The sequence below is a fragment of the Mytilus edulis genome, chromosome 1 (assembly GCF_963676685.1).
Source record: "Mytilus edulis chromosome 1, xbMytEdul2.2, whole genome shotgun sequence".
NCBI lineage: Eukaryota > Metazoa > Mollusca > Bivalvia > Mytilida > Mytilidae > Mytilus > Mytilus edulis.
Genome location: NC_092344.1, coordinates 11,895,343 through 11,912,451, shown reverse-complemented (window position 1 = coordinate 11,912,451; position 17,109 = coordinate 11,895,343). Strand labels below are relative to the sequence as shown.

Sequence of the window (17,109 nt, the reverse complement as noted above, 5' to 3'; positions counted from 1 at the left end):
AAAATTACTGAACTCAGAGGAAAACCAAATCGGAAAGTCCCTAATCACAGGGCAAAATCAAATGACAAAAACATCAAAAACGAATGGACAAGAACTGTCATATTCCTGACTTGGTACAGGCATTTTCAAATGTAGAATGGTGGATTAAGCCTGATAACCTCACACTTTGTACGACAGTCTCATCAAATTCCGTTATATCTACAATGATGCATGAACTAAAGACATACTAAACAAGTGAAACTACGAGCTACTGCTCACTGATGATTCCCCCGCCGCAAGTGGATAACTTTGATAGTGTAAAAATATGCAAGTGTTCGGTAAACAGGAAGTTGTTGAGTGATGAATCTGAAAATGCATTACACGGTAAAGCTGACTTATTTAAACCCTGAAACCAAATTTCAGAAATCCTTGTATTGCAGTTCCTGAGAAAAATGTGACGAAAATTTTCAACTTGGTTATCATGTGTAAAATCATACAAGTGTTCGGTAAACAGGAAGTTGTCGAGTGATGAATCTGAAATCGCATCACACGGTAAAGCTGACTTATATAAACACTGATACAAAATTTCAGAAATCCTTGTATTGTAGTTTTATTGTAGTTCCTGGAAAATGGGACGAAAGATATTCATGGGACGGACGAATTGACGGACTGATGGACTGACGAACGGATGGACAGACAGAGGTAAAACAGTAAACCCCTCTTTTTCAAAGCGGGGTATAATAAAATTGTCAAAATATGGGTTCAGCAGTCATCATCGTGTTACAATTTAAAAGGAAATACATTGCTTCGAATGTCTGACGTCAGAAAATGTTATACGTCACATATTTTTGCTGTTCAATGTATATACAAACAATTCTAAAATTTCACATTGGCAATCTTAGCATACAGGGTTAACAAATCAAAAGTATGTAAGAATTAATTTCAGAAATAGACTGACCAAGATTTAAAATAGTCCAAAAGTTCTATAGAATTTATAAGAATCCACAAATGGTTCATTCCACTACGCGATTGAATAATTTTGACGTTTGTGGTTCAACCTATTTTCTAATTTATAATAGCAATTAATATAATGACATGTTATAGAACAATAACATACTGACAGGATCTTTTAAAGTACAGAGTCACGTTATAAGATCCAAAGAAACACAAAAGTCGCATATACAAAACACACCTGCAAAAATGAAAGATAATACAAACACATTGATGGGATGTTTAAGTACCGATCCACGTTAAATGGATATCACTTAAAACAATCCAACAGTAAAAGTAAAATTTATTATAGATCAAAGACAAATGAAAGAACACTATAACACGTTGTTAAGATGATAAACAACATCAGTAAGCAGAATCTATACATCAAGACCATCAAGTATTATTTGTGAAGTTGATACGGAATATTTATCAACAAGGTTTTGGTACCTTCCGATAATTTTTTTAGAAAAAGGACGAGACGTTCTTTGACATACCCTTGGTTCATCAACTTTCTGCTCAGACACTGATGACGTTTTACAAAGTTTGAGTAGGAGCTACAAGCTCTTGAATATCGAATAAGTTGGGAAATGTATCTTCCATATGCAGGTGAAGATGGTATATTGCTTCGAAGGTGGAGGAAATTTCTAATTTCAAAACTAAAATCGTCTCGTTTGTCATAGAGTCTGGTACTGAGATGACTGTGAAAGTCAAATTCGAGATATAAGTCTAAAAATGAGGTGGAGGTAACTGTGTCTGTTGTTTCTTTGATTTCTAGTTATGTTGGATATATAAATTGAACCCAATCAGAAAAGTTCGGATTGTTTATGGAACGAACATCATCAATATATCTGAATTTAAAATTAAATAATCTGGCTCCTTTGATCCTCTTGTTTTTGACAAGTGTCTGAAGGAAGTCCGATTCATATGAAAATAAGATGAGGTCGACAAGGAGAGGCGCACAGTTTGTTCCCATAGGTATGCCGACAATTAGTTGAATAAGTCTACATCCCAACTCAACAAATATGTTGTCAATAAGAAACTCCAGCATATTGATCACTTGTTCTTCTGTGTAGCATGTTTTTCTTTTTGTTTTTCACTTTAAACAAAATATGCCTTTTGATATCCCAAAGTAATAAATTTATAGCGTATGTTACCATTTTATGTTGAAAGGCATTGTGGATTATTTTTTTTCAAGCGAGTTTGCAATTTCACATGGGCAATGGTGGTATACAAGGTTGAAAATCAAAAGTTTTGATAGAACTAATTTCAGAAAAAGACCGAGATTTAAAATTGTCTAGAAGTTCTTTGGAATTTTTAAGAATCCATATATGGTTAATACCACTACGCGAGTAACCAGTTTCACAAGACCATCTTTTACTGCGGACAGAATTTTAGTCAATCTAATGGTCAATTTTTTAGTTGAACATAAAGATGAGCCAGCAATATACCGTTGTTTGTACGGAATTTTATGTAGCTTAGGTATCCGATACAAACAAGGTAAGTCCTCCGATTTGGGGTTCAATGTAATGTTCATTGAAGCCATGAAGGAATTATAATTTGCTAAAAGCCTATCCTTGTCAAATGATATGTCTTTGACTTGACTTGAAATACAGAAAGTGGTTTGAGCGCATAAGAAAGTTCTTTTTTACTTTTTGTATCTCATGTATGATGACTTGGATAGATTATTATTAAAAAAAAAGATCTTGTATTCAGTTTCTTTGTTAAAACAAAACCACTCAAAATGGTTAAAAAATTGAAAGAAAGTGAAGTCCCATCCGACAAGTTTCTCGGCTGGTTAATATACTGACAAATGTATTAATTCAAGAGTTCTGCCTTGTTCTAGTCATGTTTTGTTTTCCTTGGTATTATGTTCTTCCGATCTACGAGAAGTTCAGCAATTATATCTGACCTAGTCCTTGACTTATATGTGAAACTGTATCACATTATAAGCCTCTTTTCATAGTTTTTCATATCCGTCTAGTTAGGTACAGTGCCTACACGTGACCACAAAGATAATAAACATTGTACGAGAATTATGGCGGCAAATTAAGATACAGTAGTTAAACCACTGTTGAGATTGGATGTACGGAAATCACCTGGATAGTACAGTCTCAAGTCCGGATATATGACAGAAACAGACAAAACACTGAGTATCACACTTATAATATATTCAACCAATCTTTTGACAAATTTACAAATATGTCCTTTACCAAGTATAGAAAATAGAAATTTTTATCTCACAGTCAGTTTCTGTGTATGTTGCATTATGTTTTTGTATTTACCTCAGTGTTTCTGTCGTTATTTTCCTCTTCGAATCCTTTTATAGTTGATGTGTTTCCCTCGTTTTTACCTTTGATAATTATTTACACCACTGGGTCGATTCGTCTGCTGGTGGACGTTTTATCCCCGAGGGTCTCACCAGCCCAGTAGTCAGCACTTAGGTGTTGACACTAATATCCATAATATGGTCATTTTTATAAATTTCCTGCTCCAAACTTTGAATTTTTCGAAAAACTAAAGATTTTCTTATCCCAGGAATAGATTACCTTAGCCGTATTTGGCACAACTATTTAGAAATTGTGGTCCTCAACGTTCTTCAACTTTGTACTTGCTTGGCTTCACAACTATTTTGATCTGAGCGTCACTGATGAGTCTTATGTAGACGAAACGCGTGTCTTGTGTATTAAATTATATACCTTTGATATTTATTAGTTTGTAACCGGATTTATTTTCTCTCAATCGATTTATGACTTTTAAAAAGCCAGCGGTATACTACTATTGCTTTTATTTACAGTACTGTGTATTTGGAGAAGTACATTTATCAGTGTAATATTCAAGAAAGGAAATAACATGAATAAGTGTCATATACTTGAAACTATCGACATATTAGTATCATGTATAGATGGCTTGTAATGTACCTGGTATTGTAGGAGAAATTATATCATAGGATTTATGAAGGGGAACATATGATAATATTTTACTATCAGTCAGTATGGGTTTATATCAGGGTGATAAACAGCTCTCCACATTCTAGAAGTACACATAGGAAACAATTGAGTAAATTACATACATTTATATTTAGTGCATTTGCAATTGGAGATTTGATGATATGAAGACAAATTTTAGATCATTTTTCGCCGATTTTATGTGGTTATTTTACGCATGTGCATTTATAATTCAGTATCGTTGTATCAAATTAAAATATATGAATGCATTATCATCATTTCCATTTTTATTTATATAAAAGTTCGACGAGCCACAATAGTACGCAAACTTTTATCAAAACTCATGAAAAAGCCCATGTACTGTTTTTTGAAAGTAGTCGAACAATCAAATTTCCATACCTCCATTTTGCGATTCTAAATAATTAACCTTTGGCTTGGCATTTTTATGGAAATATTTAGATAAAGAAAAAAACACACACACACAACTAGAATAGTACAAGAAAAAGTGTTCAGATTTTTTTCGAAACTTTATGTTTACAAAAATTGCTAGATATGAAACATTTTAATAATTAATACTATACAGTAACATCCTACAGAAAAAAAAACAGGTTAGAACTACCACATATGGTACAAAGTATTTTCCTTTCACATCGGCTTCTTTATGAAAAAGATTACAAAACCAAGCTAAAGATTGAGCAACAAAAACCACAGTAAAACCAGGGGTCTTCTCGGGTGCTCAGAATGGATAATCAGATCATTTGTTTTTTATGACTTTACAGTAACTGTTCTAAACCATAAGAACACGAACACATATTTTATATATCCAAGACCGATTGAAGATACATTTGATTTTACATGCCCAAAACCCATAACTTACATGTTTAAATGACAAGTTATAAATTTTGAGAAAAAAACAAATTTGATATCAAATGATAAAAAAGATGATAAAACAGATGAATCACCACATTTGGTTAAAACCACTTAGTTTAAAGTAAAAATGTAAATTTCATACTGAAAAAATATTTTCTCATCAGTAGCATCGACTTCAAGATAATCTTCAATTTGTTCCTAAATATCATAACCATCATTATCACAATCATCACTGTCGTCACTATCTATAAAATTCTTTCTTAGGTTTGTAAGAACGAATTTAATTTCCCATTTCTCAAACTTTTTATCTTGAATGTCTTGGTTTTTAGGAAACTTTCGTTTTAATCTTGTGTTGCAAAATAGGAATTTCGGAAACGTAGCATAGATCACGGAGTTCATCATTCTTCCATAAACTCGGATCGTGTAAGGCTTCATTCAAGTACTTGTGGAGGTGCATGAATATAGGATGTGAAATCAAAAGTCCATTTTCATCAAAAAATTCCAATACGTCTTGATGGCCTTTAATAAGTTTAAGATTCAATACATTATGGTTCATTTTTTCTTTGGGGTTATTTCGTTTTTCGTGACTTTTTCTTTTTTTGATGTCACAAAATTCGCCTATTCTATTTAGACAGAGGACAAAATCAAATTCATCTGGATCATTGACTTTCGTTTTTTCTTTTGAACTACCTGACTGAAAAACTGTCATTTCAAATCTTGAATCGAATTTTGAGACTTTTTTGCATATTAACTCAACAAAAATGCATATTACGGAATTTATTTTTTCTACTTCTTCTTTATTTCTATATTTGTGATCAAGAAGTTCTTCAACAAATTGGTTCATGTTCATCTCTATTTGTTTGAAAGCTTGCAATGACTTATTATTTTCAAAAACAAATTGGTTTCTGCCGTAAAATTCTTCCGTTGTTGAGCATTGAAGTGTGGTGTCTTCTGATTTTACTCCCAGTTGCAAGCGACTTTCTGCTGTTTCGATAGAAGACTCTGTGATGTCATATCTTGCGCCATTCTGAATCAACAAATTGACAATATTGCTAGACTCGTTGTAGGGAGCATCAGGCAATGCATATGACCCACTGTTGTCTACTGCATTTAGAACGGTCGGTGCTGTAGTCATATCATGCAGAAAGGGGAGACGATTTGAATCGTAAAATGCACTAATATACATTAACGGAAAACAACCCCATTTATCAGATGCGTTGAATACAATGTCTATTGTTTTCATAACATTAACATTTGATATGATTCTTTGCATGCTAAAATATTTGCTATCAACTCTCACCAAATGGGCTGCCGATTGCTCATATATGTTCTTAGCATTAGCATCAGCCCCGGTTTCAATAAGCATTTTCAGCAAGTTAACAGGTGCGTTGAGCAAGCAGGCTATAGCATAATGAATTGGACAGTTTCCTAGATTGTCTGGGATACTTGAGCATCCTCCAACCTCAGCCATCTCCCGCAAAACCTTGATGACATTTACGTTTCGATAATTACTATCGAAATGGTTTATTATCAGAAGAAAAGGTGTTGAACCTTTTAAATCTCTTTGTTTTAACAACATTATTATATTCTTATGAGTACAGCATGCTACTTTTCCTCTGACAATGTCATCAAGTAGTGCAAATCTATCTTTGAACTCATCCGACACAGGGCTTTTTGTGTTTATACTTTGTACAAAAGAATGAAGGAAATTTTCCCCATCTTTGTTTATCAGGGCCACATTCAACCCAGTGCAGGATTCGAGTATAAATCGAAGGACAGATGGTGGGATAGTATTTCTGCTTGCTAAATGAAGTATGGAATATCCGTGTTTAGTTTGTTGATTGGTATCAATTCCTAAACTTAGTAGTACTTGAATGGTTTTTTGCCAATCACCTTTATCAACAATGTTGTAAATTAAGCTGTGTAAAACATTGTATCCGTTTAAATCTTGCTTTGTGACATCAACTCTTGGGACCTTTAAGAGCTTTTCTAGTAAAGATGTATATGTTTTTATTGCAGCATAATGAAGGGGAGTTTGGTTCCATCTATTTCCAGTATTAACATCATCCCAATTCTGAGCGTCGAACCAGCACTGAATTAAATCTGGTCGGTAAAATTTAATAGTTTTATGTAACATAGTTTCGTTACTGAAACAACTGTCGCCACGGTAACATGAATCTTCATCTGTCATCGTGCAGTTGTAACATCGAGTTACTCTGTACTGATTTGCATTTATCTAAAACACAGGGAAAAGTCAATATTTTATGATTTTTTTCAGAAGCATTCACTGACAGTATGATAATGACATTATATAATAATATGATAACCATTATCGAAACCAATGTTAACTCGTATTTATGTAAGGGATGTTTATGTGAAAAGTTGTATAAATTGTTTTAACTGGCTAAACTTCCAATGACCAATTTTTTTTAATAAATTACATTATATTCAACGTGAAGTTTATAACAGCAGGAATACAAAACGGAATTCTTAGGTTGTTCGTTTGATAAGTCAGTGATTCTCATTTTACAGGTTGTTTTCTAAACATAACTCGGAAAGGGTCCATGTTTGTGTTAAATTCTTCTAAGTTACTCGTGGTTTTGTGTTGTTCTCTCCAGCAGATGCAGATTTTAACTGAACTCATTAATAGTTATCCCACGAGGACGCGGTGTGTCAGTGTAAGATTACCCCAATACCAAGTGATGAATATGACAGCCACGACACATTCCAATACACCAGGACGACTGTGCCAAGAATTATTTGGTGTTGTTACAAAAATAAAGATCCAAGTAAAACATGATTGCGACGATTTATTTTTTCACATTAAGGAGGCTCGAGGGTATAAAAATTTCAGAAAAAAATCAAACATTTGTTTTTCATTACATATAGAGAAATCCTATATAAATGATTTAGACCCGCGAACCCCCTTAAATGTTAACTCGCGAAAGTTGCTAAAAATAAATCTCTTGGGAAATTTAGTTGGTTTACAGTATCTTAGGGTGTTCGTCTTAATTTGTTGTCAATCGTTTTAATCATTAAATGATTATTTATTGACATAGCATCAATATTGCTTCCTGGAAGACATTTTTGATGCTACGCTATAAATTTCAGATGTATACCTTCAAATACTTTAGGTTTGTTTCTTGGTTTGATTGTGTTGTATGTGATTGTTTGATATCTTCATTGTTCACTTTTAAGTATTTTGATTGTGATTATCTTTCCGAGTTGTTCACATGAAACGTCTGTATATAGATATTATAACACTCTAGCATAGATAAAATATAACCTGACAAAGTCAGGGATACAGAAGAACACAGACAACCAATAATACACAGACCACAACATAGAAAAATAAAGAAAAAGCAACACGAACCTCAACAAAAACTCGGGGTTATCTCAGTTTTTTCAAAAGTGTTTGCAGATCTTGCTCCACATCTGGCACCCTTCGTGTTGCAAATGTATGTTATAAAAAAAACACCTTATATAGTCTTATTCGGTAAGTTATGTTATTAAAATATGTATCTATTTCACAAGAAAAGACAACATACATGAGCTGACATCCGACGGAAACCATGAATTGATGGTACTGATGACAGATTTTAGTGGGGTAACAAAGTTTGCCGAATATCATTCGTTCCATGTATCTTCTGAGGCAAATGGCTATCGGCTAATGGTCAGTAAATATGATGGAATGGCAGTTATGTTATACATTATGGTTGAACAAAACAATATTGATAACAGTACTCTATATATTTGTCTTCTTCTATAAATATTAAGTCAATTTGCACTAATTTACATGAATGAATCCAACCTCGATATTTTTATGTTGTAATAAAAAATGAACGTCAAATACCGTAAATAAGCATGCACATATTTTGTAATCGTGAAAGACAAATGGTAAAAATGTTTGAAGTTATTTTAAGTCATGCTTTAACAACAATGAACAAAGACCAATTCTACACACGATTTCTAAGAAGGTATGATATGCTTGTTAATCAAATATTTATCCATCAGAGATCAATGAATAGAATGTAACCAACTATATGGCAATACACGACAGTCAATAATGAGCAATTGCATATCTTATAGTTCACTGTAAGACACCGTCATTGCAAATTATGAAACATTTCGAAAGATTAAATACCAAAACGTTTCAAGTGCACAAAAATATCCTTTTTGTCTTCCTATACCATGAACCAGATTGAACCTACATGAAAAAAAAATTGATACCACTGTGTAACAGCATATGTTTAATCTTTTGAGCATATGAGACCTATAATTGTTAAACTTTTATGTCATTTGGACTCTGGCGTTGAGTTATCTCATTAGCAATCGTACACTATCTTTTTAAATTTATATTTATAAATTAGCTCAGTAATATTTTCGCCAGTTTAACTGTTTCTTTACAGAATAGTCATTTTGTTTACCTTGGTCATTAACCGATTCAGTAGATAAGTTGCCTTTCCTGATGGAATTCGAAATGTTTATAATTTATCAAAAACACGTGTTCTTTGCTTGTTGATGAAACAGAACACTATCGTTCACTTATTGCCGGAATAAAAATATTTTCTTTTTAAAACGCAAATACCAATTGTAGAAAATTAAACCCACAATAATTAGGTATGACAAAAGAATAAGTTGCTAAATCAGTAACAATTTAACGCTATTAATTCATTTTAGGTGATTCTCTGACCAGACAGAAAGGGCAACAGTTCACTACGTTTGACCGAGATAATGATGGGATAACAGATAATTGCGCCGTACTCTATAAAGGTGCATGGTGGTATGACAACTGCCACAAGTCAAACTAAAATTGAGTTTATTATCATGGTCATCATGATGAATATGCCACTGGGATAGATTGGTATACATTTCATGGGTATTATTACTCAATGAAAACTACCACGATGATGATTAGAAAATACTAAAGTTAAAATATTTAAATTAATTAATATTACATGAAATCTATTGTTCTGTTTTTAAATGCCAGAAGAACTACTCACTTTTTTACACATATTTTGTAATTTTTATACACTTCTTCAGTCTAAATACATTCTAACTGTTAATGTTTTTTGTGAATACAATTATTGATATGTTTTATCTTTTTATGATGGGATGTAATTTGTGTTTTCTAAAATCAAAAACCTATTCAAAGCTAGATGAAAAGTTAGATGATTTTTCTAAGAATGTATGTAACAAAATAAATGAATATTTAAAATACAATTGTCTCAATTTTCACACGTTCTGGTAATATCATATGTAGTTTGCCCACAAGTATATCACTGTTCGAAATCTATAAATCAATTGAGAAAAAAAAACAAATTCAACTATGGGAAACACATCAAATATAAGAGAACTGCGACAAAACAGAAACACAACATTAAAATGTAACATACACAGAAACGAACTATAACATAACAATGGCCATTTTCCTGACTTGTTACAGGACATTTTAAGAAAAAAAATAGTGGGTTGAACCTGGTTTTGTTTTGTGGCATGCCAAACCTTCCGCTTTTATGACAATGTTAAATATAACATTAAAATGACATAATTACATGACAGGTCTACAATACAAATAAATTGGAGAAAGTATTTAAGCATCTGTTTGAGCCATACCGACAGTCTGAAATAATAATGTCACCGTAATCTCAAACAGAAATGACCTTTTGAAAACGACTTATTGAATTAGTATGATGTAGCTGCAGAACCGTAGCTCTTAGGTCCTTATGTCATTATTTTGACTAGTTGATGGTCCGCAAATAATCAAAAAATAACATAAGGACATAAGAGCTACGGTTCCGCAGCTATATGATCTGATACGTAGCAGTTTTAAAATTAGTCCACAGTTTTAAACACTAATCACTTATTCACCAAGTTTTTTCAAAAACAATTAAAAATTATATCCATTCAAATAATTGGAAGTAATTGTTGAAATAATTTTTGATTTTGAAAATTGAATGCTAAAGTATAATATTTTGTAACAAATTTTTAATTATCCTCAACTACTTCTTGATTAGATTTGTGCAAAAACCGATCGACACGGAAATCAATTTACCACAGAAAAAACAATATTGCATACGTAGCAGATTTGACATTAAGTAGGAGAAGTCATTATTATGAAGAGGACATACATGTTTATTAATATTAAGATGATTGAAGTGTATATTTCAGTAACAAGAAAGCACGACACTATATACATTAGTTGTATATCTGAGATTCAAATACAAAACGACATGCCGACTAGTTTACGATTTTAACTGAAATTATTCTTATTGGGTTATTAAATAGTATATGGGTAAAATTCTCAATTTTTAATAGCACTTATACGATAAGAAAAATTCAGTTTAAAAAAAGTCCAATATGTTCCTGTTGGAACAAATATTCTATACCTTTTATCCGATAAGTACAAAGTGTATTATTTGTTCAAGTGAAAATAATATCACTGAATTATTTTTTTCCGTATGGAACTTATTTCATGAGAGTTCTTCTGGTACAGGTAGGATTTCATTTGAAACAAAATCTTACTGTGTTATAAATTGAAAACATACTCGTGAGACAGTCAATGATTTAAAAACGGATACAAAAATAAGTAAGCAATGAACGTGGTTGTTTAATTTCATACGTACATGCTTTTTTTGTGCTTCTTTGTTAACTGTTTATTTGTTTTTGTTCTGATTGAGATTCTGACACGGTGATGACTGTTGTACCACGATTTTGACATTTTTTGCCCATTATGTCTGTTTTGTCACACACCGTTGTAAATATAATGGAATTTGATGCAACTGTCATACAAGTGAGAGGTTTAGCGCTATAAAACCAGGATCAATCCACCATTTTCTACATTTGAAAATGTCTGTACCAAGTTAGGAATATGACAGTTGATGTCCATTCGTTTGGTGTTTTTTATCATTTGATTTTGCCATTTCATTAGAGACTTTCCGTTTTGAATTTTGCTAGGAGTTCAGTACTTTTGTGATTTTATTTTTATAAAGCACAATGACAGCACTTAAAGAAAAAGATACTCTTATTATGTTGTTGGTACACTGATGAGAGGATCCAGTGAAACAATTGTTTTGCTACCACTCTTCTACATTTTACGTTTGCATTAAATGCATTTAAATTTTGGAATACTTGTAGTATTTACCGTTCTCTCACAAACGTACAATAAACATAAATATATTTGAGATTTGTGGCTATACACATCATGCACATGTTTTGAAATACCCTTGAATACTTTTATCTTGTCATAACACAATACAAAATAACCCTTAATTACAATTTGTTTTATATAAATGTTCTTGGCGACAAATAAATTTCTTATTACGCAATTTTTATAGTGCAATAAAAAAAACATTTCCCCTACAAGGAAATGTGAGGAAACTTTTAAAAAGATGTATTTGCGACGTACATATACAGAAGGTCTTTTGTTTTTAGTGACAAGATGTTCTTTTTCAGGTTGACAGTTTTTGCCACGGTTTTTGGCATTTTTGCGAATGCAGGTAAGCGTCATATCACTTTTGATTTATTAATGATAAATATTCGACATTTTGTTAACAATGTGTGAATTTATTCAGCTTTAGTTTTAGATAGTGAACTTTTATTTGTGTTTTGTTTTTTCTCTCACATTTTTGCCATTGCATTGTCAGGTTATTTTCAACTTACGTGTATGAATGTCTCTTCAGTATCTTTCACCTCTCGTTTATATATTTTTTTAAATAAAATTGTATTACTTTTATATGAAAATGTTTTTATTCAATAACATTAATTAGGGCCCCGCCTTTAGGCGGGTCGCCCAATAGTGATCAGTCTGTCCGTCCGTCCGTCCGTCCGTAACACTTTAACTTTGTGTCCGCTCCATATCTAGAGAACCATTGTGATTTCATACTTTATACTCTAAATGTTTATTAACCACCACCAGAGGGCGTGTCATGATGTATGTACAACTTCCTAGGTCAAAGGTGCGGGTCGCCCTATAGTGATCAGTCTGTCCGTCCGTCCGTCCGTAACACTTTAACTTTGTGTCCGCTCCATATCTAGAGAACCATTATGATTTCATACTTTATACTTTACATGTTTATTAACCATCACCAGAGGGCGTGTCATGATGTATGTACAACTTCCTAGGTCAAAGGTCAAGGTAAAAAACTTTGGTTTCAGTTGACAACCCTGTGTCATGTGGTGAAGATCGTGTCCGCTCTATATTTTGAGAACCGTTATGATTTCAAAGTTTATACTTGACAAGTATATGAACCAACACCAGAAGGTGCGTCATAATTTATGAACAACTGCCTAGGGCAAAATTCAAGGTCAAAAACTTTGGTTTCAGTTGACAACCCCATGTTCTATGGTAAAGATCGTGTCCGCTCTATATCTTGAGAACCGTTATCATTTCAAAGTTTATACTTGACATGTATATAAACCAACACCAAAGGGTGTGTCATAACTTATGTGCAACTTCCTAGGTCAAAGGTCAAGGTCAAAAACTTTGGTTTCAGTTGACAACCCCATGTCCTATGGTAAAGATCGTGTCCGCTCTATATCTTAAGAACCGTTATCATTTCGAAGTTTATACTTGACATGTTTATAAACCAACACCAAAGGGTGTGTCATAATTTATTTACAACTTCCTAGGTCAAAGGTCAAGGTCAAAAACTTTGATTTCAGTTGACAAACCCATGTCCTATGGTAAAGATACAGTTTTTTAATGTACATTATTCACAGCGGGGCCCACAGAGATGGCTCCCATCTCAATGATATCTAGTTGTATCAATTTTACCGCATTTTGACAATTCATAATTTTCTGTGGTGCTCGAGCATGAAATATTTGAATCTCCAAAGCATTTTAGGGCATTTTTGAAACTAGTGTTTGCTTTCATTTGGTCACTTGAAACGAAGAAAAAACGACGCATTTCTACAATATCACCAATGTCTAATACTGATTAGGTGTATATATAATGCCCACATTTTGATCAATTGATTTATCATTTAATAAATAGGGTTCGACTTTTGAAGTTCATGGATAATACAAATTCTCACTAAAGCTTGAAATAAAAATATTGAAAAATATAGAGCCTACACTATGTTTAAATTTTTTCTGATATCATAACTTTTGATTATATGACGGGAAAGGTGTATGTTGTGAAGGTGGATGGGGTTGGTGGTGATTTGAAATTAAATCACATAATAACCTAGTTTAATTTTTATATATTAATAACTATTCTTCGAGCACATCAATCTGTCACTCGACTTCTATACCTTGTCCTGAAAATGCAAACCCCAAGTCAGGAGGCTGTAATTCAGTGATTGTCGTTTGTTGATGTGTTATATTTTCGTTCATTATTTTACATAAATTAGGCCGTTAATTTTCTTGTTTTAATTGTTCAAGTGATGGCCGTTCGGTGACCTATAGTTGTTAATTTCTGTGTCATTTTGGTCTCTTGTAGAGAGTTGTCTCATTGGCAATAATATCACAATTTCTTTTTTATATGAACTACTTGTCAATAGGCGAAAAACAAACAAAATATTATTTGATTTCTGCTGTCCACAAATGTGTACACAACAATGCTGGTATCTAGAATAAAATTATCCCAGAGGCTCCTTGTGTGGTCTTTGGATAGTATGAAAATTGTTGGCAATTGCTGCTAATGCTGTGGGCATTGTATGCAACCCGCCACGCAGCTGTGCTGATTTTTTACGGTCGACTAACAAGTATTAATAATAATCCTTTATTCCAAAAGCAAGTACAGCTTATAGGATATACATTCATTTTTTGACAAATTAAGTATACATGCACCATATTAAATAAACAGACATATAATAATCAAATGTTAACTACATTGAAATACATTAAATTACTTGTATTAAGTGCATAGATTTCACAAAGAATCAGTATCTCCGCATGTATGTTGGCACTTACAGCATGACAAGAAACCTCGATGAGATATATGCAGGAATGTGCATTCAGGATGTCAAAAAGACGAAAAATTAAAACCTTTACAAGAGGAATTTCAATTTCAGTTTAAACTTTGTTTTAAGACTTAGTTAAAGTTAGAGTTTAAAGAAAAAAAAACAAAGAAAATACAGAATAAGATTGTATATGACAGGAAGTACTTGTCGGAATGTTTGAAAAGCTTGTTAAACCAATGAAACAATATCAAACATCCAAAATTACAATGTTAAAGTTTTGAAACTTTGCTTGAATTTGTATAGGATGTCCCCTTTAAGTTAAATGTTCCTACAAAGTCCACTAAAACATTTACATCTAATTTTCTTTTTTTTAAAATTTCAGATTACCAAATTTATAATATAAGGCAAAGAACCCAGATTCTTCCTTTATAATTTTTGGTGTGTAAAAAGATCACATTAACATTTAGGTGTTTGTCTTGATGTTCACTTTTTTCGTTCTAATTTAAAATGAGATTACATTGCAAATTGGATAATGAATGCTAATTTTTCTGTTGGAGAAATTGGAAAATTGGAAAAAAATTGGTACTGAAAAACAACAAGTCTACATAAAAACAGTTCTTCAAATTATATCTTGTTAAAGAAATGCGATCTGATACCAGATATTCAGTAATATTTTTTCTGTTAATTACATAATAATTATCATGACGAAGATTATATTAATCATCCTAGACATCCTTTCAGCATTAAAACTTTCACGAGAATGTGCAGATTTACAAATAGCTGGAAGCGGTGTCCATACTATTTACCCATATGGTCGATTGAACCAACCTGTATCTGTATATTGCTATGTTGATTCAAGTTTGCATTCATGGACAGTAAGTTTTTAATTTGTACATCAACATCTACAACTAAGGGAAGCCATTTCAACAAAAGGACCAAAGTCACGTGATACATCATATAAATAAAATATATAGAATGTTTCCATATGCAAAGACAACTAAATATTAAAACAAAATTTTGCTATGGGAGATTGAACTGTAATCTCATGTTTTTCAAACTTTCAAATAAATTCAACCACATGACGTTTATATTTAACATACACTTAAAAATATGAATTACATTGGTTGCTATGAATTACATTGATTTCCCTGAAAAATATAAACCAATATTTTCACATGTGAACTAAACGTGGTTATTTCACTCCTTTGATGTCATACAACAATAGGCGTTGTCGATTACGTCGGATCAAGACCACTTGTTAATGCGTAGAAAAAGAGATATTTCCTTACATTTTCTACTTTAATTTCATAACAAAAGTCATTTGCCAATGTAATAAAAAGAATAACTAATCTAGAAATTCCAATATCGACAAATATTCAATTTATGACTGAACAACACTGATAATTAACTCATGCGCTCTGCGCATTCGTGAATCAATGTGATGTTCGGTCACTCGTGGAATATTTTTCTCTTTTTGAATTCTTCGCTTGGTTATTTTATATAACTACATCAATAAATCATGTATCAGCAATTAAAGTTACTGACTGGTTGTCATTTGCTAAATTTTACATAAAAAGTAAAACGTAAATGATGGTCCTCTGGAAAAACTATCTCCTTAAAATCGGAAATCCGTTTGTCATGAATGTTGATTACGCGTTATGATATATGTCTCTTATCCTAAGTGTAACTAATTTCTATTCATTTACTTCAACATTTATCTTGATCATGATTTCAGGTTATTCAACGACGAATAGATGGAGCAGTCAACTTTTATAGAAACTGGCAAGCATACAAAACGGGATTTGGACAGGCTAACGAAGAATATTGGTTAGGTAAAATAGTTAGATCTAGAGAAGTGATTACACAACGATGAAAGGGCTAAACGGGAAACATAGAAGAGAGGAATATCAAATTTGTTCAATGAATAAAGATAACAGATTCGAAACATCCGAAACACTTACCTTTATCAGGATCGCTCTTACCTAAACATGTGAAAGCCGGCAATGTACAATTAAGTATAAAGAAGCTATATGACCAAAACTGGACATAATAATAATAGCAAAATACATTTGACTCGAATGAATCGAATGTCTACTTTGCCTGAGAGATTTTGAACCTTATAAACGTTATTTCTTACATAGAATTATCATTTATCAGCAAAAAGTTCAGATTTTGGCAATTTTAACCATAAAAAGACAAGATAGTCAGTCAGGGGAATTACTTAAAAAATCTACTTCTAAAATTACTTATGCAAGTAATGTAGAAAACGACGCTATTTTAGAAATTACTTATATAAGTAACTTTTCTAAATATTATTTTTATAGCTGTCCAATAATGCAGATTTTACTACCTTAAACAAATGTTCACGGTAATCTGGTTATTTTTTACTTGAAATGTAGAATCTAATCCTTCTGAA

At 32.2% G+C, this 17,109-nt stretch overlaps 2 protein-coding genes across 3 annotated transcripts in view; both read left to right on the top strand.

Moving 5' to 3' along the window:
* The window catches only part of LOC139524126 (microfibril-associated glycoprotein 4-like), a 79,807-nt gene extending 69,797 nt beyond the window's left edge, over positions 1-10,010 (top strand). Inside the window, exon 9 of the mRNA XM_071318724.1 lies at positions 9,468-10,010. Within this exon, the coding sequence (XP_071174825.1) occupies positions 9,468-9,598 (131 nt within the window). The 3' untranslated portion in view covers positions 9,599-10,010. The remainder of the gene's footprint in view (positions 1-9,467) is intronic.
* Positions 10,011-12,168: 2,158 nt separating this feature from the next.
* LOC139524144 (ficolin-1-like) overlaps positions 12,169-17,109 on the top strand; it is a 45,591-nt gene continuing 40,650 nt past the window's right edge. The window contains exons 1-3 of one of the 2 annotated variants that reach the window (XM_071318751.1): positions 12,169-12,286; positions 15,435-15,568; positions 16,429-16,525. In XM_071318751.1, the coding sequence (XP_071174852.1) occupies positions 12,229-12,286; positions 15,435-15,568; positions 16,429-16,525 (289 nt within the window). In that variant the 5' untranslated portion in view covers positions 12,169-12,228. The remainder of the gene's footprint in view (positions 12,287-15,434; positions 15,569-16,428; positions 16,526-17,109) is intronic. The other variant, XM_071318759.1, reaches the window with a different exon arrangement.